Below are 24,710 nucleotides of genomic sequence, written 5' to 3'. Positions count from 1 at the left end.
CCTGACCCTCAACCCCAGCCACACCTCCCCCGAGGAGGGGAAACTAGGCCCTGAAGCCATCTCAGCCTCCACAGCCTCCTCCAAACAGGCCCCCACGACTCCCCTTGGGGTCCACGGCCCGGGGCCTCTCTCCTCCACAGCAGGCCGGGCTTCCCAACCTCAACCTGTCCCCCCCCCTTCACTGCCACTCTGTAGCTTTTCAGTCAAACCTGACAACTTAGCTGATGGGGCACCTGGCCCCGCCCCAGACAGCCTGCCTCCCTGACTGAGAGGAACCCGGCAGAGGGGAGAGAAGGGAGAAGGAAGGACAGGGGCCCGGGCAGCAGCGGAGGGGGCCGGCATTCGGAGAAGCCCCAGGCCCGGCGGGCCGGGAGAAGCTGGGCCAGGTCGCCTACGCTACCGCTCGGAGGGCCCAGACCAGGGCTCCCAGAGACGGGGGAGAAGGCAGGGCGTGTGGGAGAGGAAGAGGAGGGGCAGAGCAGGCAAGAAAGGTAGAAAACAGGCTCCAAATCCAGTTCGAGACCTGCGGGCTCAGAGCTGGCCAGCTTTGCTAAAGAAGTCAGTCCCTCTTTAAAGGCTGAAATCCAAGATGAGTGTCTTTCCATCACGTGTGATTAAAAAAAAAAACAAAACCCAAAAGCTTGCCTGGCTCTGCTGTCTCCTCGCTGTGCCTGCGCGCTGAACGGCTGCGCTTCACCTGCCAGGCCGCCTGCCTGTCGCGGGCCCAGAGGGCGGGAGGGTGGCGCCATCACAAGATGCGGGGCGCCGACCTGTCGTTGGTGACGGTCCTGCGGAGCCGCACCCCGCGGCGGATGGCCACCAGCATGTCTTCGGCCGGGGGGTCGCCCGAGGCGGCAGGGGGCGGGCTGGGCGTCTCCTCGGCGGGGGCGGCTGCGGCCAGGGCGGTGGGGAAGGGGAACTGGCCCTCGCCCAGGGCGTGGGCGCCCGCCACCAGCTCCCCGAGCTTCTCCACCAGGCTGTGCCGGTTGGCGGCCAGCTGCTGCTGCTCGTCGTCGTCGTCCGCCGCCAGCCCGGCGTAGCTGGCCGCCTCGGGGGCCGGGCTGGCCCAGGCCGTGTTGGGCAGGCTCAGCCTCTTCGGGGAGGCCTTGGCCAGGTCCGGGGCCAGGGGCGAGGCGGCCTCGTCGCTGTAGAAGACGCACTCCTCGCTGCCCGCCCGCGTGGGCCCCGCGTAGCCGGGGGAGTCGGGCACCGTGGGCGTCTTCACGGGCACGATGGGCGGCCGGATGGGGATGGGGCCGGCGCTGGAGAGCGCGCGGCGCACGGCGGGCTTGGTGGACGGCGTGCGGCGGATGGTGGCCACGCCGGGGGGCGCGCCCGAAGCGCTGGGCAGCCCCGCGGTGGAGGCGGGGCGCTTGGTCTGGATCAGGCGGCGGTAGTTCTGGGCGATGTTGCTGTTGCGGGGGATGGTGGATGACTTGTCGAACTCGGCGGGGCCCTCGGCCTCCGCGTCCCCGTTCACAGAGTAGCAGTCGTAGTCGGAGCCTGGGGGCACGGGATGCAGTGGGCCGGGGCCAGGGCTGTGAAGGCCCCTGTGACCCAGCCCCGGCCCCACCGCCTACCTTGGGAGGGGATGGTGTCCTCGGAGCACGAGGGCGTGGTGGTCTGCGTGCTGTAGCCGCTGGAGTACTGCAAGGAGTCCCGGCTGCTCTTCTGGTGCTCCAGGCTCAGGCCGCGCGTCAGCACCATGGCCAGGTCACTGGCCGCCGGGGACACCTCCTCACCGTGCTGGGGGTGGTAAGACTGCAGGCTGAAGCCTGGCTCCCTGCTGCCCACCTCAGCCCTGATTGCAGGTGGCTCCCGCCAGGGGGAGGAGGCTGGCCCCTAGACCACTTGCTGGGCCTCCTGGCACTGACCTGGGAGGGAAGCTGGGGCCCGGGGCTGGGCTGCCAGGGGAGCTGGCGCCTACCTTGGCTGCGATGGTGGCAGGGGACATGCGGGGTCGTGGAGCCTCCTCTCCGCTGGGACCCAGGGTGCCCCCGCTGGCCAGGCCTGGCTCCGTGTCTCGGGGGTGCTCTGCTCGGTCCTTCCTCCGCTGCAGGCTGGTGCCTGAGGGCTGTTCGTGGGGGCCCACCTTGGCCCAGTCCTGCAGGGCGTGGCAGATGGGTCAGGGGGCCTTTGGCCCTGCCGTCCACGGCGAAGAGCCCCCTCACTATAGTTGAGGTTCAGGGTTTTCAGGCCCATATGGGGGCCTCAGGCTCATGATCATGGCCAAGGGCAGGGCACGGAGGGTGCCATGACCCCTCAGTCCCTCTGGGCCCAGGGGTAGGATGGCATGTCCCAGGAGGGAAAGATGTGTTGGGAGTGGCTGCAGGTGTGCCCAGGCGGCTTCTCCTGTGGGGAGCAGGCACTGTGTGCACCCCCCTCTGATTGACCCTGGACCCTCCCTGCTTCCCACTGCAGGTGGGGGGCACTGACCGAGGTGGGGGAGCTGCACTCGCTAACGGACTGGCAGGTTTCCGAGGCCTCTGAGGACGCAGAGCTGGAGGACTTCTGCCATGCAGAGGCGAGCAGGCGGGCGGACGGGGCAGGGAGGCCAAGAGGAGAGGAGAAAACAGACCTGGTCATAGCGCCGGCATGCAGCGGGGCATTCCGGCTCGGTGCCCCACCCCGCCACCCCTGCGAGCGTCTGCAGCAGATCTCAGCACCCTGAGCACACACTAAGGGCACCGATCGACCCCGCGGCCCAGCCCAAGAGCCAGAGGTTGTGAGAAGTAACAAGAGGACTCGCTGCTGACGGTCCGGACGGGGTGGGCCAGGGAAAGAGAGACACTAGGGAGGGCAGCGGGGCTGATGGTCCCTGTCATCTCAGAAGGGCCGGCCTGCAGGAAGGAAGGAGTCCACAGTTTGTCCTGCATGTGCAGAGCTGAGCTGCCTGTTAGCTATCTACGCACAGATGCGACGTGGGCAACCGCATTTACGGGGCTGGAGTTCAGGGAGAGGACAAGGGTGGAGCCACCAATCCACAGCCATGAGACAGAGTAAGGTCACGTCGGAGGCAAGGGCAGTTAGAGAGAAGGTTCAAGGACCTCAGGCACACCCATGCTCCGTGGCTGGGAAGAAGAGGAAGGTCCAGCAAAGGAGAGGAACAAGGAGCTGCCAGAGAAGTGGGAAAAAAACCATAAGCAGATGGTGTCATGGAAGTCAGAAGGCCCTGCCCTGTGGAAGAGGGATGGTCAGCAGAGCTGATGCTGCTGGGGGTCCATCCGATGAGCGCACGGAGACATCCCTGGAGATCTCGAGAACTAGGTCACAGAAAGGTGGGGGTGGAAGTCTGCTTTTGAGTGGACCAAGCGTGCAGTGGAGACTCCTGCCCTGGGCAGTCGTGGGGACTAAGTGGCCTGGGAAGCCCCCAACTCAAAAGAAGACACAAGAATGAAGACAAAAGCAGCCAGAGTGACACAGGACCACGAGGGCTCCCTGAGGCACACGCGGAGTACAGCACAGAGGTTGGGAGACTGGGCAAGGGCCAAGGTGAGGGGCTCGCCCTGTGATGGCCTGAATTAAGGCAGGGTTCCTGCAAAGGGTCCATTATTAGTACCACGCCTGCCCGGTCAAACTCTCCAAATTCTCCTTAATTTAGACCCCCAGATTTTTTTTTCTTTTTTTTTTTTTTTTTGCAGTTTATGATGAACCAAGATCACCGAAATAAAAGGAAACAAAGAACCACAGGTGAGGATTCAGACGAAACAAAAACCAATTTGGATTCTTACCAATATAATTGTTAGAGCAAACAAAAACCAATGGAAAAAGCATTTGGAACACTCAGTGGAAAAATTCAATGTTAATTCATGAACAAACAAATACTTAAATTGGGGATAGAAGAGAACTTCCTTCATCTGATAGTAAAGAGTATCTACACAGATATCAGCATATTTTCCTTGGAGGGTGGGAAAAAGATAAGGATGCCCACCATTACCATCTCTGCTCAGTACTGAAGTCCTAGCAGAGCAGTAAGGCAAGAAAAAGTAGAAAGCAAAAGGACTGGAAAGGAAGAAAAACAGCAGTCATTACTCATAGAAGGCATGACTGTTGTACAGGCAGGATACTCAAAAGCGTCTATAGTTATCAGAACTGATGAGTGTTTTTAATAAAATTATTGAATGTAAGATCAATATACCAAAGAAAAAAATCAAATTTCTAAATATCAGCAGCCAACAAACAAATCCCTAAAAAGCCAATATAATTTAAAATAGCATCAGCAGGGGCGTCTGGCTGGCTCAGCTGGTTGAACACCTGACTCTTGATTTTGGCTCAGGTCATAATCTCAGGGTCATGAGGTTGAGCCCCACGTCAGTCTCCACACTCAGAGTGGAGTCTGCTTGTCCCTCTACCTCTGCTCCTCTCCCCACCCGCTCATGCACTTTCTCAAATAAATAAAAATTTTAAAACAAACAAAATAGCACCAATAAACATCAAATAAACAAAGGAAAAAAATTCCAATGATCAATGTGCAAGATCTTTGCAGGCAAACTACAAAACATCACCGAGAGAATGAAAAGCCAAAATAAATGGAGAGACATGATCACTCCCCAGGCAAAACCTCAGGAGTTGCTGTTATTGTTTTTTTGATGGAAACTTAGAAGCTGACATTAAGGAATACAAGGAACTGCGAAGGGCCAAAAATAGACAAGGTGATATTGAAGAATAACAAAGCTGGAAGACTTGTTACCACAAAGTTTCGTATAAAGTTACAATAGTTAAGGCAGTATGGTCTTGGTATGAGAGCACAAACCAACCAGCAGTACAGAATACAAACTCCCTACAAACAGCTACAGGTACATAGAGAATACCTGATTTATGACAAAGGCAACACTATAGTGCAGTGGGGGAAAAGACGGCCTTTCCAATAAACTGCCAGTTAGATATCTGTATGGAAAAATGACCCCTACCTCATATCACACGTGCGTGCACACGCGGCACGTGCGTGCGTGCACACACACACACACACACACACAATTCCTGATGAGCTGCAGATCAAAATGAAAAAGGTAAAAGAAAGAGGGTTTTCGAGAAAAATATCTTTGTGACCTTGGAGTACACAAACATATCTCAGGATGCAAAAAGCACACTTAGAAAAATGAATAAATTGAACAAACTGGACAGCCATTAAAATTAAGAATTTTAGGTCATTAAAAGACTCCATTATGAGAGTAAAAAGGGAACCCATAGAATCAGAGAAGATCTCAGATGAAGGAGTTGTATCCATAACATATAAGAAATTCTAGGAATCAATAAGAAAAAAAAAAAAAAACAACAACGACCTAATAGAAAAATGGGCAAAAATGTGAATAGGTCCTTCATAAAAGAGGACAGCCAAGTGGCCTTCAGAAGTATGAAAAGGTGTTCAACCTCAACACAGTAGGAAAATACCTTCAAAGTGTGGGGAGAGAATAACTGTCACCTCAGAATTGTGTCCCTGGCAAAACTTTTAAGAAAGACAACAAAATGAAGCATGTTTACAGATAAGCAAAAATCGAAAATTTACTACTATAGATCTATTCTAAAAGAACTTCTAAAAGATATGCTGTACTTTATAAAGAAGGAAGACTTTAGGTGCAAGAAAAAATGAACAAAGAAATGTATAAACATATGGAGAAATCTCGACAAATACTATATGTACAAAATGATAGTGAAATTGAGAAGAAAAATGTCATTTGTGAGTGTTATAAAAAAGTAGAGAATAACATACAATAGCTTATAAGTTGGGAGAAAATGGGTGACTAAGTTAAAACATTTATTAAGATCCTTAAATTATTCAGGAGGTGAGAGCCTTTGTAATGATGTATGCTAAAATTTCAAGGTACCCTGTAAAAGAAAAAAATTGACTATAACTGACAATCTAGTAGGGGGGAACAAATGGGAAAAAGAAAAACAAATGGCAAGGGAAGAGACAAAAGAGGCACAGAAAAAAGCAGGATGAATAAAAAGAAGACAGAAGTCCAAATACGTCATTAATCACAATAAATATAAGTGGACTAAAAATACTGATTAAAAAATAGAGATCGTCAGACCGTATAAAAGAACATCTAGGCATCTGCTGTTTATAAGAGACTCATCTAAAACATAAAGATATAGTGAGTTTAAAAGCAAAGAGATGGGAAATGAGAATATTAATCTTGAACAGAATACAGCTGAGATAGCTGTCATGATATCAAACAAAAGAGACTAAGAAAGCATTATAAGGAACAGAAGATCAACTACATCATGTTAGAAGATTCAATTCACTATGAAGAGATGACATTTTCAACTTGTATGCATTTAATAAAAGACTCTCAAAATATATATAGCAAACATGCATAGAACTATATAGGAAAAATTAAATATAAAATTTTTCAATTATATGTAAGTGAAGCAGACAGAAGTGAACGGGAGAAATGAGGTAGAGACGGTCAGGGCAAACAACTCTTGAGAAGTTCTGTTGTGAAGAATACTAGGTGGCTGAAGGATAACACCGGGGGAAGGGAGGGCTTTTAAGACGCATGATCCTAGAGCTTGTCTGTATACTGATGGGAATGAGCCAGCACAGGGAGAGAGACTGGAAGTGTAATGGGGACATCCTTGAGCAAAAAAAAAACAGAACATAAAATACTGAGCCCAAATGGAGGCACTAGCCTAGACGGGGAGGAAGAGCAGACTGGATCCAAATGCAGTCACTGCTGACACTCTGAGGATAGCTCCCCGGGGCAGGTGGCCTGACCTCCTTTTGTCTTCTACTGTGGTCCCTCCGTTTGCCCATCTCACTGAGGCTGCAGGATCTGAGCCTGCATCCGAGGAGATCCGTCGGCCAGTCTCTGGGTTCAGAGTGAACTGGCCCAAGTGTGTAGAAGCAGGAGGATGTCCTGGGGCTCCTGGGGATGCCTTTTAGGGCCAGCCATCCCATCACAGCAAGCCTATGCATGGGGAGGGTCACAAGGGATCAGAGCTGCTAAGCAGCCCCCTCGGGGCTCCCATGGCTAAAAGACGGCAGTAGGTAAGGAATCAGGAAGTGGGGAGGAAGTGGGGCCATAAGAGCCCCTGCTCACACTGCTGTGGCAGATGCCGGCTGCTCTAGAAACTCGTCCACCTCTCCTTAGCCAGGTTGGTCCCCAGTGAGGTGGTCCTGGGGACCTCCAGGCAAGTCTCAACAGCTGCAGGCCCTGCAGAGACCTCCTCACCTGGCTGGTGATGTCTGAAGGCATGGGTGAGGGGGGCTTGGAGTACGTGGCGTCCTGGGAGACGAAGCCAGAGTCGTGGGAGGAGACGCTGGAGAGGCGGGCGGCGGCGGTGGCTGGCTGTGCCAGGCTGCGGTAGCGACAGGTGGAACTGGGTGAGTATGTTTGGGCACCCCCAGGCCACGGGGCTCCGCCACCCTTGGCACTGCTACTGCTGCTGGGGGCACTGAGGGAGTGAGGGAAGGGGGACAGCAGCCAGACAGGGAGACACAGGGTGCACGTGGAGGGAAGGATGACAGGACGAGGGTGAAGGAGAGAGGTGAGGGGCAAAGGAAGGAAAAGACAATGTCAGACTACAAGTCCTGAGACCTGGGTGCCACAGAACAGTTGGGTTCTGGGAGGGGGCAAAGGGGGCCCGGGCAGGGGACAGCACCCAAGAGCTGGCCCAGTACCTGCCCCTGGAGCACCCCAGTGTTCCAGGGCATGCTCAGGGCCAAGCAGTCACTTTGCTTTCTACTTTGCCATTAAGAACAGTAAACCTTAGATTGGTGATGGGGAAACTGAGTCACTAAGCATCAAACCTTGTCCCATTTGGGCTAGAACCTGACACAAATCTGACTCTTTCTGGACTGCCTCCACGAAGTCTGATCTTTGCCATCAAATCCTAACTGGATACCTAGAGTGTGGTGATGGTCTGTGTGGGTCCTGCACCCATCATTGTTCTCATCCCCTCAACCCCCTTGCGTGTGTCCAGCCCTCCGTAGCTCACATCCTCTAGGCAACCATGTCACTCTGGGCAATGAAGTTGCCTTCTTTCTGAATGTGATCCTGAAGCCACTCAGCCCCCCCTCCCCCCGGGTCATGGGTGTCCTCTGCCATCAACCCTCCCTGCTGTGACAGACACCTACCTGGAGTCCAACAGACCCAGGCCATCCTCCCTTGACAGGAGCTGCTGATGGCCATGCCTGGCTTACCTCCTGTGCCCAGGCGCCCAGCCAGAGGTGGTTCTGGGGAAGGGGAGCCTGGGACAGAGGGGCCTCCCCCACGAGTAACTCACTCTGTGCTCACTGCCCCCCACCTGAGGAACCTTGAATCTTAAATGTCTCCTCCAAATGCTGTCCTAGTGCCAGCCCTGGAGGCATCTCCGACCTGAGCCTGCACGGTGATGGAATGAGACTTCGGGGGCCAGCAGGGCCGGGGTGCAGGCTGGAGGCATCGGCCGGGAACCAGCACTCAGGAGCCAGCCCGGTTGGAATGTCCCTTACCTTGTGGCCTCAGCAACCTTCCCAGAAGCGTCTGTGTCCCTTCCTGATCTCAGATTCTTACTATCCCTCCACCCCCACCAACTCTGCTGGGCTGGGCAGAGCCCCGTCGTGAAATGCCAGGACACCGTGCCTCAGTTTCCCCTTCTCTGAACTGGAGACAACACCATACCTGATATGGCAGTGTTAGGATTCAGTGAAGAAAATGCATAAAGCACTTGGCATGGCCCCTGGCACCCAGCGACTGCTCCATAAACAAAGCCACTCTTGCCCCCGCTTCCCGCTACCACACGCCTGCGCTGGCAGCAGCCTTGAGATGGGGGTACGTCTGTCCTCTACGCCTGCATGCAAACTCCTCTGTGACGCCGTTGTGTGATTCTGGGGCCCGACAGCAGATCCTGATGCAGCTCTGCTGGGAGCCTACGCATCCCCTCCTCGGGGGCCCCTGCCCCTCCCCGCCCCCCGTCAACCCCGCACTGACCTGCACATGCTGGACTTCCGTGAGCCGGAGCCACTGGGCGACGATGGGGGGGTCTGGTAGGACCAGCTATAGTCTGAGCCCTTCAGGTCTTTGATCACCTGGACAGGGACAGGCATGGGGGTCACCAGAGGCAGCCCTCCTCTGCAGAGAGCCTTCTGGTTTTCCGGGAGTCCCCATGGAGGGCTGGTAGGGCCAGACGCGCCCCCCGCCCCTTCCTGATTGAGAGCCAAGCCCCACAGCAGACCCTCCAGGGGAGTCTGGAAGCAGGGCTGCCAGAGGAGGGGGGGCAGGGGAACATCAAGGGAGACTCTGCCCTCCCTGCTTTTCAGGGATGCGGCCCCCTCTTGGGCCAGGCAGGGGACATGGAAGAACCAGGTGTCACTGGCAGAGGAGCCAAGAGAGTGACCATGATGGAAACCATGGGGTTCAAATCCTGGCTCTCCTTTGTCCATTGGGCAAGTCTCTGGAACCTCACCGGCCCCGTTTTCTCCCGTGAAGAGCAGCCCATGGTTCCTGTCTTGCAGGGCCATTGGGGGTTTCAGTGGGATAGCCGTGGAAAGTGCTCGGCACAGTGCTGGCACACAGTAGGCACCGAGTGAGAGTAACACCACGGGCCTGTCAAGTAGGACTGACCCTCGTGCAGTGGGAGCACGGTGGTGAGCCGAGCGGGTGGCAAGTGTGGGCAGCTGTGTCTAGTTGTGTGCCTGGGTCTAGGGGAGGGGACAGGTTCTGCATGTGGATGACAGGCGTCACCAGGTCTGGCTTGTTCAGGGTGAGCCCCGGGCAGACACGGGACCTCCCCGATTTGCTCTCAGACTGAGGCCCCCACTGGGTCCTGGGCACACCACCCCGCCCCTGGGCAGGTGCTCCTGGATGTCCTACAGCATGTGTTGGGACATGTCTGGTCCTCTGTCCTCTTTTTTCCTCTACTATCCCCAACCAACAGCACGTCATCCCCTCCCCTGTCCCCTAGCTCCAGGACTGGCCGCACCTGCTCACTGGCGGGGGGCAGCTTGTGGGGTTCCGCTGTCAGCACCACCAGGTCGTCGATGATGCCCTGCAGGTGGGTGATCTCTCCCAGCATGGTCAGCTCGCCATTCTGGGGAAGCAGCGGGTCAGACCCACCGGCCCTGCCCCTGCCCCACCCCCCGCACCCTGGAGGAATGGGCCTCCCCTGGCTTCTCTCCTCTCACCCAACACTGCTCGGGTCTGACGGAGGCTGGAACTGGACACCCTGGGGCCAGTGTGACCATCTGTCCAGACCAAATTAGCACATCATGAGCTAGGAGACCTGTCCTTGGGCTGTGAGCACGCGGCTCTGAAGGGACCCAGCCAGGTATCACTGAGAAGTGGCCGAGGGGTCAACCCTGGGCCCTGGTCCAACCTGCTGGGGCCTCTGAGTCACCCAGAAGAACCCCCACCAGCAGCTCCCGAAGCCTGACTCTTGGAATTTCCTGATTTGGGGAGACCCTTCAACTAGCCCAATGGCGGGGATGCTGAGAACACCCCTCTGACTCGAGGGACCCACCACCACAGGCTGCAGGAACGTGATGAAGGTGCAGAAGCGCCCACGCTCCTCGATCAGGGCCCGGCGCACTGCCTGCTTCTCGGTCTCCTCCAGCAGCAGGTACATGTCGTTGACGTCCTGCAGGGCGCTGTCCAGCTGCGGCTGCAGGTCTCCTTTCCCTGGAGGGGTTGGGAGGAGAGGCCGCGCTGGGGACGCCGGCCCGGCTCGCTGTGTGCATGGCTCAGGCCCCGAGGTGCAGTCCCTGGCCGTGGGGCTGGGCCCTACCATGGGGGTCTGGGGACCGGGGAGGGCAGCCAGGACTCTGGCGCTTGTGCTGGGGCTGGTCCCAAAGCAGGCAGAGAGGACAGACGCACACACCGGAAAGACACCAAAGCTGCAAAGCCAGCCGGGACCTGGAGTGGCCGGAGCCACCGGGAGCCACCCTGGGAGCAGGCGTGCTCAGGCAAGCCCAGCAGAGGCCTCCAGAGCTGAGACTTGCGTCCCCAGGATACCCTCACTGCCCGAGGGCGAGCAGCCCCTCACCGCACAGGGCACAGCGAGAGGGCGGGAGCGGACAAAGTAGAGCCTGGGGGCTTAGCTGCAGGCCAGGCCACTGAGAGGTGCGGGGGGGTCAGGAGAGCTAGGGGGTGGACCCCGGGGGAAGGGGTTGGGCTCCCACTCAGCTCAGGGAGTAATGCACAAGGACAGCAACAGCGACACAAAGCAGCAGTGAGAGAGACAGAGAGAGGCAAGAGGATGATGTAGAGATGATGAGACAGGAAGTGAGAAGGCGACAGGTAACTGGGCGGGCCTGGTGGGAGTAGGGCAGCCAGGGCCTGTGCCCCCCACCCCGCCCGCTCCAACCCCTCTTAGCCTGGCAGACTGACCCAGCAGTGGCCTGAGACTCATCCCTGGCCAGGGGCCCCCAGGGCCCCAGGAGGACCGTGCCCCGGGCCCCTCCCTCGCTGGACCGACCGCCTTCCTCGCTCCTCCTTGGCCTGGAGAGGCTCCTTCCAATGGCCCTGAGCTGGGGGAGACAGACAAATGGGACAAGGACGGGAGGAGCAGCTGGAGGGACAGACATTTGACTTACCAAGTAGCTCTACAGGAAGGATGTGGGAGGAGGAGAGGAGGAGAGACAGAGAAAGAAAGAATGTGTGAAAGACAGCCGGATGGAAAGAGCCACTCCTGGGGCAGGGGTGTGGGGGCCTGGGCCTGTTGGGCCTCCTGCTGCCTCCTTGAGAGGGGAGGGCTTGGGCCAGGTCTGGGGTGCAGGGAGGCTCCCTCTGTCCCACCCAGCAGGTTGGAGGGTCCTGTATCCAGGATAGGGCCCCTCTAGCCAGGATGATGTCTTGGGGCACCCTCCAGGGTGTGGGGGATACAGAGTGGGGCTCCATGGGGCTACGCTTCCATGGGCCACTGTGGGCTCTACCTTTGCGTGCTTTCTTCTGCAGCTTCAACGTGTCTGAAGACTTTTTCTTGATCTCATGTCGGGCTCGTTTATACTCTGTGCACAGGGTGAGAGAGGAGTGCTATGATGGGGGGGCTCTGCACAACGGGGACAGGAAGCCCCGGCCCGAGCCCGGGGCCTACCTTTTGCGTGGTCCTTGTCCAGCTGGTTGGCCGACTTCTTCCAGTCCTCGATGCGCTCCTGCAGCGGGTTGATGAGGCTCTCCAGCAGCGCGCTGTGGGCGGGGCAGGAGGGTCAGGGTCACCAGCGAGGTCTCCCTTCGTCACCCGCGCCCGCCAGCCCGACCGCGGCACCCACTCACTTGGTGAACTGCCGCAGCTTGGTCTCGATGCTGCGGTGGCGCATGCACATGCGCGTGAGCGCCGAGCCAATGTCCCTTGTGGCCCCTGGCGAGGCAAGCACGCAGCGTGGGAAGGGGCCGCCGGGGCATCTGCAGTCCCAGCCTCGGCCACGAGGGGGCGCGCCGACCACTCAGGCCTTGCTCGCAGCCCGCGCCCCGCCCCCAGCACTGCGCGATCCCGAGAGGCGATCCCGCCGTCGGTGCGGGGGATTTGGTCGGTTCTCAGTATTTGCCGAGACTCTTCTCTGTGCCGGACCAAGGCCCTGCCCATGCCCGCCGTGCCCGCCTGCTGCAGCTGCAGGTGTTCTGGTGGGCAGGCCAGTGCTAGAGACCGTCCAAAGGGCTAGCCCAAATCCCCTCCAGCCCTGGTGGGAACCCCCTCCAGGTGCCCAGAGGCAGGCGTGAGAGTGCGAGCAAGCGCCCGCTACCTTGGTTCTCAGGGGCCCAGATCCTTGCTACTTGGACTAGAAGGCAGAGGAGACGCCAAGGCCAACAGGGGACTGTCTGCCCCTGCGTGCTCTCAGACGGGCAGATGCGAGGGGGTGAGAGGATGCCATGGTCAGACGCACTGTACAGAAGGCTGAACAACTGTGGTGAGGGTCGGAGCTGGCCGCCCACGGCAAGAACGGAACCCCCGCCGTAACATCCCTGTCACCGTTCACCCACTCCTGCCTGCATGCCACTAGTGCTAAGAGGCTCGCTCTCTCAACGACCAGCCTATTCCATTAGGGAACAGAATTCAGGGTCCCACCTCTGGGCCCATGTCGTCTCCCTGGCTTACACTCCACTCAGCCTTTCCAGCCTCCAAGCCCAACCTGGGGCGTACCCAACCTCCAGCCACGCCCCCTCCCCACCTCGGGTGTTGGTGGCCATGTCTGCCACTTTCTGGAAGGCATCCAAGAAGGCCACAGCAGCCAGCACAGTGGTCCTGGGGAGATGGACAGTGGGATGGTCTGTGGGTGAGGTGTCCTATCCTCTGCCCATCCCCTCCCCAGCTGGGGCACCCTCGGCAGCCTCACCTCAGCTGGGAATGCAGCTTCGTGGCCTTGGAGTTGAAGTCCTCCCAGATGGGGTAGGAGCTCTGCCGAGGAGACGGAGACATAATGAGATTATGGAGGCTGTAAGGCTGGGCTCCCCACATGCCTCGGTCCAGATTCTGGGCAGTTTCTGAGAGAGTGGCCCTGCCCCCGTGGAGAGGGAGGCTCCTAGGCCTTCTGGGATGACAGAGGACCAAGGACAGAGCCACAGGGATTGAGGAAGGCCTGGCCCCGGGAACACGTGCCTTTTTTTGCTCATCCCTCCCTCCTTGACAGTAAGTCTGGCCTACTGTCTACAGAGGCCACTGTTTTGGCCCACATCCTCCCTCAGGGGAGATGGAAACAGAAAATGGCAGGTTCTGTCTCCTCGGGGTTCTCCTAGGTTCTGGCAGGGGTTCTGGGCTGAGCTGTGTGAGGGGAACCGTGTCCCTGTGGACACAAGCAGGATAGGCCACACAGCAAGGGGAGCAGAGGCCCAGTGTGCACCAGCAGGGCTTCGCCATGCCGGGTCTCTAACTGGGGCCTCTGGGGGCGCCCACCCTGGGCCCCGGAAGCTGCTACCAGCCGGGACACCCATCCATCCCAGGCCCGGGGCCTGCAGAGCCTGTGACTGCTGCAGGGCCCAGCCAGCCTGCCCAGGACAGCCAGGCCCCAGGCTGAATGGGGCCTTGTGCGGCCAACAGAGCCACCTTTCTCCACCCCCAGTTCCCCTCCCCTCCTGGGGACACAGTGTGGCCTTTATCCCAGCCTGGCCCAAAGCTCTGAGTTGGGAGGGGGTTTCCCAGTGGGGAGGCTGGGCTGTTGGCGACCAAGTTGTCCAGTCTGATCAAGGGGCTTTTCTGGCTAATGCGCCCTCCCATGGCGCCTGGGTCCTGAAGAAACCTCAGCCCTGGCCTAAGGGCCCTGTGGAGGCCTGGATGCTTGCAGGGGAGCCCAAGGCCAGCAAAGCCCCAGCCCCAAAGGGCTTCTAACCCTCCCTTCCATGTAGGCTGGGGTGCTCAGTGCTGGGGAAACAGAGAAGGCAGAGACCCCTGCCCTCAAGGCTTCAGAAGGAGGCTCTGCCAGACTGGAACCCAGGGGCAGGTTCTAGATGGCCTCTCCAGCTGAGGACAGCCTGCAGGGACGGAAAGGAGACAGGACAACTTCTGACAGCCTTAGAAGCTCCCTCCCCTCCCAACCCAGCACAGCCAGTGCCCAGGGAAAGCAAATATTTGAGAAGTTCACACAAGCTGGAGCGGGACGGGGGAGGCTGTGGGTGGGCTGTCTCCATGTGTGCACAGTTCAGGGTAAAGTAGCCTGGTAGGTTGTCCCTGGCAATCCCAATGAGCTGACTCTCACCTTGGCACCCCCAAGAGTCTTCTGAAAGGTGGCATGCTCACATCACCTCAACATCCCAGCCCTGAAGCCTTGCTAAGACCTCCAGGGAGAAGAGACAATGCTGAAGAGGCAGGGGTCCAAGGGCAGTTGTCCTGGCCCCCAGGACACCTTCTCGGCCCCTCAGCAGCCTCTGGGCAGTCTCGGAGCACAAGGGATTAGGTGAAGCTGGGGACAGACAGGTTCCTACCCCAGACAGTCCTTAGGCTGAGGCCCATCTCCCCGGCCTCCAGCCAGCCAGGCTCACTCCATCTCAGACCCTTACCCCCTCAGCTTTACCAGTGGGGAGGGGACAAGACAGGGCATGGGGGAGGCCTGGCCTAGTTCCTCCTCAGCAGAGGGACCCGAGCACCTTGGTCTCTAAGGACCGGGGCTCCATCCCCACCGGTATGTAATTCATAAAGGACCCTGGAGATGAAGAGGTGTGTGTGTGTGGGGGGGGTAGCTGGAGCAGCCAGTGTCCAGGGTAGTGTCTTCAGTGCTCACCTGGGCCCATGCCCCCACCCTGGCCATGCCCTGGCTGTCAGGCTCTAAGACTCTGGGTTACCACTAGTGGCAGTGACCGCTCCTGGCCATGCCGGGCACTGTGTGAACGAAGCCCATTGCACTGGGAATGTGTCAGATCCTTAGCACAGCCCCGTGAAATAAATACAACTATCACCCCCATTCCACAGGTCAGGAAACTGAGGCTCAGAAAGATTAACTGACTCGCTCAAGGCCTCCAGATGGCAGAGGCAAGATCTGATTCCATGTCTGACTGATCACTACCCGTACTTCCAGGGGTACAGAGAGCTCAGCATCTGGGCAGCAAGAGGGGAGGGGACAGGAACTGCAGGGATGGGGGAAACCCCCACTCCGTCCCCAGTGCTTGTCACCAGAGGCGCTCAGGTGGATGGCGCGAGTCTGATGCGGAGGCCGCTGGGACTCCTGGCCCTCGGAGACTCTGTCTCTTACCTGGCAGGGACTGTCGTCCTGGCTGTGATCCTAGAGAGACGGCTTTCTGGATGACCCTGGACCAGGGCTCCCCTCTGGACCTCAGTTTCCTCACCTGGCAAATCAGGCTGGGAACTACACCTACAGTACTGGGTCTGTGTGAAGACTCGAGGAGGCACTGCAGGGGAAGCACTTAGCACCTTGCCCAGTACGCAGTAAGCGCTCAGTTAATGCTGGTTAAAAAATGAGGGGGCACAGGGTCCCTGCCTCTGGCTGGAAGCCCCTTCCACCCAGCAGGGCCTATGTCTGGGCCACACTCCCCACTTTTGGGAGGACAGGCGAAGTTTATGGGCCCATTTTCTGGATTGGCCAGTACTGAATGGAGGCCCACTTCACTCTGCTGAAGGAGCTTCGCCCCGTCCTGCCATCTTGGGCAACCCTCTGCCCCTCTCTGAGCTTCAGTGGGCGGTCTGGCACCCACCCAGGGGGCATCTAAGCTGAGTTAAGTGAGGCACAGAGGCAGGGAAAGCTCCTGAGCTCCCCACCCCAACTCTGAGCTGGTGCCCTCCTCCTGATCCTCCAGCCTCCAGGTGCAGCTCGGGGCGGCCTCGATCCTGCTCTGCGGCTGTTGTGGGGCCTGTGGACACGCTGTGGACAGGCCTCGTGGGGCAAGCTCAGTCTCTTCAGTTTGACCCCCTTCCTCTGTGGAAGCCCCGCTCCTTCTGTGGCTCAGATCACCAAGGGAAACAGCCAGAAGCTGCCCCCCCCAAATCCAGGTGATCAACCTCCAGGTGGCCGAGTCCCTTCTCTGTCCCTGACCTGAACACATGCATATGTCCCAAGTACCTGGCATCACCCCAGGTGAAACCTACACATGTCAGAAAATCTGGCCTGAAACTCTTGGTCTATCTCCCTTTTCCTTCTGTCTGATCTCCAAGTTCCTTGCAAATTGCCTGGGGAGGGAGGGACAGTGTTGTCCCTCGTCTCTGAGCAGAGACGATGCTCCTCTCTGCAGTGTTAGCAGAGGAGGAGGGTGCGGGAAGGTCCCATTCTCTGCCAGCCCCGGGGGTAGCTGGGGGAGGGTGGTCTGGGCTGCCTGGTCCCAGGAAGGGATCCCAGTGCCAGGGCTTTGATGTCCACAGGACAGAGGGCCTGCTGAGGGCAGGGAGAGGCCAGGACTTCTGAGGGCTGCCAGAGGGGCCCAGAGGTAGAGCTGCAGGGGATGGAGGTCTCAGGGGAGCACCCTATGTGGGGGGTGGGGGACATCTATAGGCTGCTAACCCTGTAGTCCTAGGTGGGGATGGCCTCAGGCCTTTTCCTGGGGCAGAGATCCGGCAGCTGCCCCTAGGCCTGTCCCCCCCCCCGGCAGCACTGGGAGCCTCCAGAAGGGCCTGCCTGGCCGCTGTGGGGCTAGCTGCACTGGTGTGTGGTGTCTCCTCCTGGGCCTGTGATGTCACTGTGGGAGTCTGTGTTGTATACTTGGGGAGTGTGTGATAGGGTAGGGACTCTCAGGAGTTCATGTGGAGAGCCCCGTTCTTTCCCCTGCCCCACAATCCTGCTGCAGAGGAGAAAGGTAGGAGCATTGTTCCCGGCCCCCATCCTGTCACTGGAGCTGGAACTCCCCTCTGCCTAGTCAGCCTGGGCCAGCCCTCCAAACCCTGGCCTCTCTGGGAAGAGGATCTTCCTTGCTCCCCAGATCAACAGAGAGGGGTGAGGTCAGGGACAGAGTTGGACAGTCTCCTTAATGACCTTGAGCCATTCCCAGGCCTCAGTTTCCCCACCTATTGAGCCAGTGGTGAGCCAAGAGTTGGTGGCTTGCTCCTGTCTGGCCTTGGCCAGTCATGGAGGGGTGCTGGGGGTTGGTGCTGAAAGCCTGGGGTGGTAGGTTCTCCCTTGGGGCTGCTCCAGAAACCCCAACCCTCTCCCTTCCTCCCTCCAAGGTGAAGACAGAGGCCTTGGGATGCAGGGACGGTCAGCCTGAAGACCTTGGAATCCTGCAGCTTCCTAGGGCCTGTTTCTGGGGACCTGGGCAGGGGTGGGGGTGGGGGTGCAGGAGTCGCAGGGTCTAGCACAGAGGCCGAGGCCGGCAGGGAAGGAGTTAATGGTTCTCTGCTTTATTATTTTCCCCTGCTTTGGCGGTGACAGCATTGTCTGGGCTCCAGGGCCGTGGGGGGGAGTGCACGGTGGTGGTAGGGGGCGGAGGCCGGCGAGACCCGGGACCCATCAAATTTAGGGCCGTAGGGTCGACACGGGAGCCAAACCCCATTCATGATTTGGGGGGTCGGGGGCGCAGGGAGCCCGCGTGTGAGCAGGCTCCGGGCGGGACCCCATGGGGGCACTACGACCCGGCGACCCCGGGCAAAGACCCCGGGCGCAGGACGGACACCCAGCCCACGAACACCCACACCCCCTCAAACAGGCACCCCAAGACCCAGGCACACAGCAGACGCAGGCCGGACGCGTTCAGACAAGGGCATACATACGGCGCAGCGCGCGCACACAGCGGGGCCCGAATGCCCGCCGCCACTCGTCCCCAGAGGGGACCCGCACCCGCGCGCCCGCCAGGCAGCCCGCCCCGCCGCACCCCGTTACCTTCATGTCGTTGACGATGGCCTGGAAGAGCCCTCCCAGGGCGCCGCACTCCTTCTCCGCCGTCTCCATGCTCGGCTCGGCTCGGGTCGGGCCGGGCCGGGCGGCGGCGGCGGCGGCGGGCGCGGGCAGGGGCGTGGGGCGCCGGCAGCCGGCAGCCGAGGGAGCCGGGCGCGGCGGGCGCTCGCTCCAGGCCGGGCCGGGCCTCCGCCTCCGGGCGGCGCTCAGCGGCCGGCCGCGCGCGCTCAGGGTGGCGGGCCGCGGCTGGGCGGCGCGCATGGCGCGGCGGGGCGGACGGGCGGCGCGGGGGGCGCGGCGCGGGCAGCTGGCTGCGCGGCCTCGGCGCGGGGACTGGAGCGGCGGCGGTAATCCGAGCCGCCGCGGCTCGGGCGTCACGTGGGTGCGGCGGAGGGAGGACCGCGGCGGGGGTGGGGGGCGGGGGCTGTGGGAAAGGCCGCCCGGGCGCAGGCCCATTCAGCGCCGGAGCCCGGCTTTGAAATCCGAGCCCGGGCGCAGCCAGACGGGCCGGGCGAGCGGGGCCGGCGGGTTCGGGCGCCGCCGCGGGCCGGGGGCGGTGCTGGGGCGGTGCTAGGGCGGGGCCCACCGGGCTGCCTGGCGGGTGGGGACCGGTGGTTGGGTGTCTGCCGCCGGGGAAGGGGCTCGGCACCCCCTACAGCCTGTGGTCTCCGGCCCGGGTCTTCCCGCGCTTTTAGCGGAGGGGCGGCGGGCTGGGCTCCTCCGGGAGCGTCCCGCGGACACGATATACGACTCACGGGGGCGCGTGGGGTGTCGCCCACCTTGGGACGTTCCATTCCGGGCAATGACGAGTCCGGACGGTCCTCCAGAAGCTCTTTGGTTGCTTTTCCAAACGGTGCCGAAGCCACTCGCATTGGGGGCGGGGCAGGCTGAGCTTTTGGGGTGTCGTGACCAGGTCGGGCAACCTGCTTACTCGGCAGTGGGGGCCGGTGTCAGAGCAGCTGAGCAGAGGTGGGCTGCCGTCTCCAGTCCCCGTCGCCTGGATACACGTGTGTGGGGACGCACGCGTGTTCACGTGGACGACCAGCGAGTACAGCCTGTCGTCCTGGAGACTCCGGGCAGGGAAACCCACCCTCCCTGCGCTACGCGGGGCCCTGGGGAACAACGCACACGCACTCATTCTCGCCCTCTCCCCGGGCCATCATGAGAACCACCTGGGAGCTCATTAGGCTAGTCAGAGCCTTCCCAAAGCCTGGAATCAGGTGGACTCTGGCCTACAGGTGTGTTAATGAGCCTTATTTCGCCAAACCAAGGTGGGCACCTAGGACGCCTCCTCTGTCCCCGCGCTGGTCTGGGCCTTCCCTTCCATTTCCAGTGATGTGCAGCCTGCAGTGAGTGCCCTTTCATTCAGAAACTCAAGGTGTGGTTCATCTGTTCAATGGGGACATGGCCCATTACCCTGGGGGAATCTGGGTGGAAAAGTCCGATTAGGTGCCTGGGAAGGTAGGGTTCAGGGTTTCAGGCCAGTGCCTGGTGGTCTTCAGGAAGGGGTGGTTCCGAGAGGTGAGAACTGGGACCCAGAACACACCCATCAGGGCACTGTGCGGGGGACCAGCCTCTCTAGGTGCAGCCAGCACTCCAGGACCAGCAACATGATCCTGGAGCAGCTGTGGGCATCAGGCAGGCAGAGAACAGGTGCCCGTGGGAAGGAGCAAGCAGGTGCGGTTGAGGGTTTTCCATCATTTCTTTATTGGGGCAGGGGCTGTATCATTGATTCGGACTTCTGTGCTGGTCCCTCTTTGCAGACAGGTCTGCATACTTCTGTGTACACACACACCAGCACAAGACCAGAACTCTGGTGGGCTGGAGAGCTCAAGCTCTTTTACAAGAGGGTATCAGAAAGAGACCTGTTCCAGAGAAGGGGTGGTGTCTGAGGCTTCGGCCCCACACCGGTGGGACGCCAGCTCTGTCTGAGCGCCAGGGTGCAGCCCACAGGCCCAGGGGGCGGGGCTACGAGGGGGGGTGCACAGCCTCGGTGCCCCCACCCCGCGCTGGTGGCCAGGCCCAGCCCTCCCCTCCAGGCAGGTCTGTGAGCTCCTCAGGGAGGGGGCCTGAAGACCCTGAATGCTCCATGGGGCCACTCCTTGGGCCCTTCTCCATGCCGGGCCTGTCAGAGGACAACCCTCCGGTCCAGGTGATCCCCGCGCCCGCTCCGCTGGTGCCTCACTTCCAGGTGCTTCTTCTGGACCTTCTCAAAGTGCTGCAGCAGCTCTGCGTAGTCGATGCTCGGGGAATCTGCTTTCTGCGACTTGGGGGCTGCCTGTGGGCTGTCTCTGGGAAAGGAGAAGGGCTCAGCATCAGTCTTGGCACACACGGGAGGGAGCTGGGGAGCAGGCGGCACCAGGCATAGGAGGGCAGGGGTCAGGGTTGGGCCTGGCCACAGGCTCACGGAGCTCAACCTTGGGGAGTGTGTCTGCCTCAGGCCTGCACCCCTTGCCCAACGGTCAGCCCCAAAGTAGGGGAGCCCCGTGAACATCCCCTCCCCCTCAGTTGCTGGGACCAGTCAATACTTCTGCTTGGATATGGTCTTCGGTCTGTGGGCTGGTGATGGGGCCCAGAGCAGGCATCTCATCGGGAAGCATTTCCTGTTTACGACTGGCTCCCTTTGGGGTGAAAGCCAGGGCTAGCAGCCAGCCAGGAAGCCAGCTGGGGCCTGGAACAGGGTCCAGGGAGAAGGGGGAGGAGGCAGCCTGGCCCTTTCTCTGTGGCAGGACTAGGCCTGCAGACAACAGGGATTGTCTATTGCTAAAAACTCTCTACTGGGCCTTCAGCTTGGCAGGACATTGATGTTTGAGTGTTGGGGTCCAGAGGCCTGTGGTCATTCCGCCCCTGGGCAAGGACAGCTGGTTTTGCCACCAGGCATGCTGACGGTTCCTACAACTCCTGTTGTTACCACCCTCCCTAGCTGCTCTGTACGGCTGCACAAGTTGTGCAGAGTGCTGCTACCATGTGCCCGATGCTTTCCAGAGTCGTGCAGGGTAGTAGCCCTGTTCAGCTTGCCCCAGGGACTAGATCCCCTGGGACCCCACCCTGCTTCTAACCACCCTTCCAGAGAATCTCCTGAAAGTCTGTTCCTCTCATCTGAGCCTCATTGGCTTAGGAAACAGATCTGTGTGGGATGGAAAAGTATTTGCTTCTAGCCCCTAAGGTCTGGTGGCCCTGGTAAGTGGGTCTCATGAAGGCTATGGGCTGTTCATCAGAATCCTTGCACCCCCTGAGTTCATGGAGGGACCCAATATTGGGGCACAACAGCTGAGCACAGGAGCCAGGTAAGTCTGGATCCAACTGTAACACGGCTACTTCCTAGCCATCTGACCTTGGACCCGTGGCTCAGTTTCCTCATCTATAAAGGGCGACGGCCACAGGAACCGCCATGGGGTGGTTGTGAGGATTCCTTCAGATTCAACACGCAAGAGCTTAGCCTGGGGCCCAGCCCCAGCCTGATGGGCAGCCACTGTGGCTACAACCCTGCCCCTCTGAGGGGAGGCTGGCCAGGGCCCAGCAGCTCGAGCCTGCACGTCGTGGCTCAGCCCACTTCGGGGGAAATGATGGCACATCACCCAAAGGCAACCCTCACCAATGAGCCTGGCCCTGACAGGCAGCTCTGACCATTCACCTGGCTGCCGGCGCAGGACCAGGGGCAGTGGGAGCCCTTCCCGTGGTCAGGATGGAGCTGGAGCTCGGACATGGCCCCCTGCACCGCTATGTCCTGCTGAAGATGCACCACCTGACGGCAGCGGGGACGGCGGCTCGGCCGTCGCTTTCCTGGGCCTCGGGCAACATGGGCTCAGCACAGAGCGAGAGGAGCCGGGGGGTACCAGCTCCGGCTGCTGTATTCAGCTCCCCGCGAACAGGAAGGGGCCTCCCTGTCACGGTAGCTCTGTGGTCCAGCTGTCACCGTCCCGAGAGAGTAACCCGGGCTTCTGAGGAGGCTGAGGGACACCGTGCAGCTCAGAGCTCTAGCCAGGAAGTGGCCAGGTGCTGCCCCAGCCCAGCGGGCCGAGACGCGGGAGAGACCTGTGGGCCCAGACAGGACACCGCAGTGTGTTGCTGGATGCTGGGCATCCTGGGTCTGTATGCCGCTCTCTTCGACACTGATGGGGAGACCAGGTGTTAGGTCCAGAGGTAGGACTGAGATTAGGGGTTTCCATGGAGATGCCAGCCGTGGCAGCAAACCTGGGTGATCTGCACAGATGTGGCCCAGGGAGCATGTGGGGGCAGGGAGGAGCGGGCCATGCCTTGCACTCTCAGGGTGCTCAGTGACTCGGCCTCCCTGGACCCCTCCTGGCCTGAGGTCTTGCGAGCAGGGAGGCGCGTGTCCCATGCAGGGAGGGTAGGTCTCCTCTGAGCATGCAGACTGGGGCTCCTCTCCCTGCCTGTCACAGTGGCCTGGCTGCTGCTCAAGCCCTTCATGTTCTGTTTACGACACCCCGCAGGCAGTCAATGGCTGGGGGACACCCCACCAGCAGCGGAGATGGGATTCCAGAACCCAAAGCCAGCCTCTCTCCTGCTGCCCCGCCCATGCACCTGTCACCAGCTTTTGCTTCAGAGGTTCCCTCCTGCCTCACTCAGATGGTCTCTGGGGAGTGGCCTGGAGGCATGAGTGGGGCCAGGGTCTCCGAGGCCTGCTGGCGCCTCGAGTACACAGAATGAGGGATGGGTGAGGGGTGCAGAAACCCCCCAGCTGTTCCTGGCTTGCAGGCCTGTCAGGCAACCCAAAGCTGTCTTCCAGCTGCCTGCCCCTCCCAGGGCTGAGACTGTCCCTGTCTCCCTCTCCAGGGTGTGAGCTGTCCCTCTGTGCCCAACCCTGCAATCTGACCCCTCCCCCAGCTGTTCCTGGGGCCCCCTCCCCACCCAACGTCTCCCTACCCGTATCTGTGATGGCTCTTCCTCGGTCCCTGCAAAGAAAGGCTAGGCACCCAGGGCCTTGAAGGCTGGGCAGAGCCTCAAGCATCCATTTAGCCCAACCGCTCATTTACTAATGAAGAAATGGAGAGCCAAGAGAGGGATCTGAGGTCACAGACCAAATCCTTAGCAGAGCTTGGACCAGATCCTAGTCCAGGCCTGGGACCTGCCCACTGACCTGAGAACCCAGAGGTCTCAACCCCTTGGCCCAAGACTCCCCTGACTCTGACCGTGGGAGGCTCAGGGAGAATCCTTTTTCCCCAGCTTCCCTCTACGAACTTGTACCAGGGCCTGGAGCATGCAGGGAGGGCTCCTACTACCGTGAGCTTTACACCCCCACCCCCAACAAGGAGACATTGCGGGCAGAGCTGTGACAGGGGGATGGCCCTTAGCAGGGCAGAGTCTGTGGCCTGGCCCAGAGGACTCCTTCAGGAAGGCAGCCTGGATGGGGTTGGGGGTGGGGACCAGAACCAAAGGTCACAGGGAAGCAGCCCTTCTCGCCTCCTTCTCTCCTTCTCTCCAGCTGCACCTTTTCTCCTAAGTGCCTGCCACAGTGACCCTAACACCATCTGCACATTGGAAAGGCTGGTGCAGAGGGTAGGCCAGTGAGGCTTTGGTGTGGCTTCAGGGCCTCTGAGTCCCAGGAGCTGGAGGTGTTCCGGGCAAGGGAATCCAAGGGTGAACCCAGCTCCCTGCTCCCCTGGGGATTACCTGGGCATCACTACGAGCAGCTGGGGCACTGCCTAGCTCTGCCACCCCAGAGCACTGCTGTCTGGGAAAAAGGGTGGAGTAGGCAGGAGCTGGGCATTGGCCTGGGGGGCCACATCTGCTGGGGGCTCAAGCCCCTCCAGCTGGCCTAGCTAGGGTAGACAGCCTGTCAGGTGGCCCACACCCCGCCTCTGCAGAGGCCAAGCCAGGTGGGGGGGTGGTGGGAGCCTAAACCCAGTGCTATGGAGGGCACAGGGGCTTGGGTCTGGGACCCTGAGCATCAGGCAGGCCCATTTCAAGGCTGCCTGCATCAATCCCACAGGCCCAAGCCCGAGGCCCTTCGCGGGAGTGAGGTGCCAGGCCTGCCAAGTGGCTCTAACAGCCTGGGAGGGAATTCTAGACACACAGGGCATCTGATGCAAGCTGGGTGTGCTCCATTCAGCGTAAATCTTCTCAGTGGCTCTGCTTGTTTCCATGGCGACCTGACAAGTGAAATTTTCCATCTCGGATGCCAAATGCCTGTGGATGAGGCAAAGCCTCCAAGGGTTACCAAATATAGACACAGCCCAACAGGCTCTGGGGGCCGGGCCAGCAGTGGGTTTGGGGTAGGAGCCTGGCTGGACCCCCCCCCCCCCAGGGCCACAGCCCTCCTTCCTGGAGGCTGCCATGCTGGGACTCGTGATGGAGGTGTGCCCGGGACCTGCTCTTCCCATGGGCAGGACTCAAGCATGGTAGCCACGGATGCACCCTGCCTCTTGCCCCACCCAGGATGGGCTCGGGACGGTCCCAGGGAGGCTGGGGTCTCTTGGAGGCCCAGGTGGGAGCCTCTGCCACGGACGAAGGGGAGGGCCACCTGAGGCCTGGCTCTCATGCCTGTCTGCGTGGGACTGGGCGC

The 24,710-nt window shown here is 59.9% G+C and overlaps 2 protein-coding genes across 6 annotated transcripts in view; both read right to left on the bottom strand.

The window, feature by feature from the left end:
- Positions 1-6: 6 nt before the first annotated feature.
- On the bottom strand, positions 7-18,243 carry MTSS2 (MTSS I-BAR domain containing 2). 5 transcript variants are annotated; one of them, XM_040633560.1, is made up of 15 exons: positions 18,170-18,243; positions 13,253-13,314; positions 13,088-13,161; positions 12,195-12,279; positions 12,016-12,107; positions 11,855-11,929; positions 11,516-11,524; positions 10,444-10,601; positions 9,907-10,014; positions 8,916-9,013; positions 7,176-7,398; positions 2,437-2,511; positions 1,928-2,104; positions 1,581-1,746; positions 7-1,503 (listed from the first exon to the last, which is right to left on the bottom strand). In XM_040633560.1, exons 1-15 carry the CDS (start codon positions 18,236-18,238, stop codon positions 749-751), a joined length of 2,226 nt encoding a protein of 741 aa, XP_040489494.1. In that variant the 5' UTR covers positions 18,239-18,243; the 3' UTR covers positions 7-748. The 5 variants fall into 5 exon arrangements, with proteins under 5 accessions (XP_040489494.1, XP_040489496.1, XP_040489495.1 ...); XM_040633562.1 differs by having other exon boundaries at positions 7,176-7,302; XM_040633561.1 differs by lacking the exon at positions 11,516-11,524.
- A 1,624-nt stretch (positions 18,244-19,867) lies between these two features.
- Positions 19,868-24,710, bottom strand: part of VAC14 (VAC14 component of PIKFYVE complex) — a 100,432-nt gene continuing 95,589 nt past the window's right edge. The window contains exon 19 of the mRNA XM_040633559.1: positions 19,868-20,475. Coding sequence (XP_040489493.1) covers positions 20,313-20,475 — 163 coding nt within the window. The 3' untranslated portion in view covers positions 19,868-20,312. The remainder of the gene's footprint in view (positions 20,476-24,710) is intronic.

The sequence above is a fragment of the Ursus maritimus genome, unplaced genomic scaffold, assembly GCF_017311325.1.
Source record: "Ursus maritimus isolate PB19 unplaced genomic scaffold, ASM1731132v1 scaffold_19, whole genome shotgun sequence".
Lineage (NCBI taxonomy): Eukaryota > Metazoa > Chordata > Mammalia > Carnivora > Ursidae > Ursus > Ursus maritimus.
The sequence above is the reverse complement of the archived record's forward strand: the minus strand, read 5'-3'. Positions and strand labels throughout refer to the sequence as shown.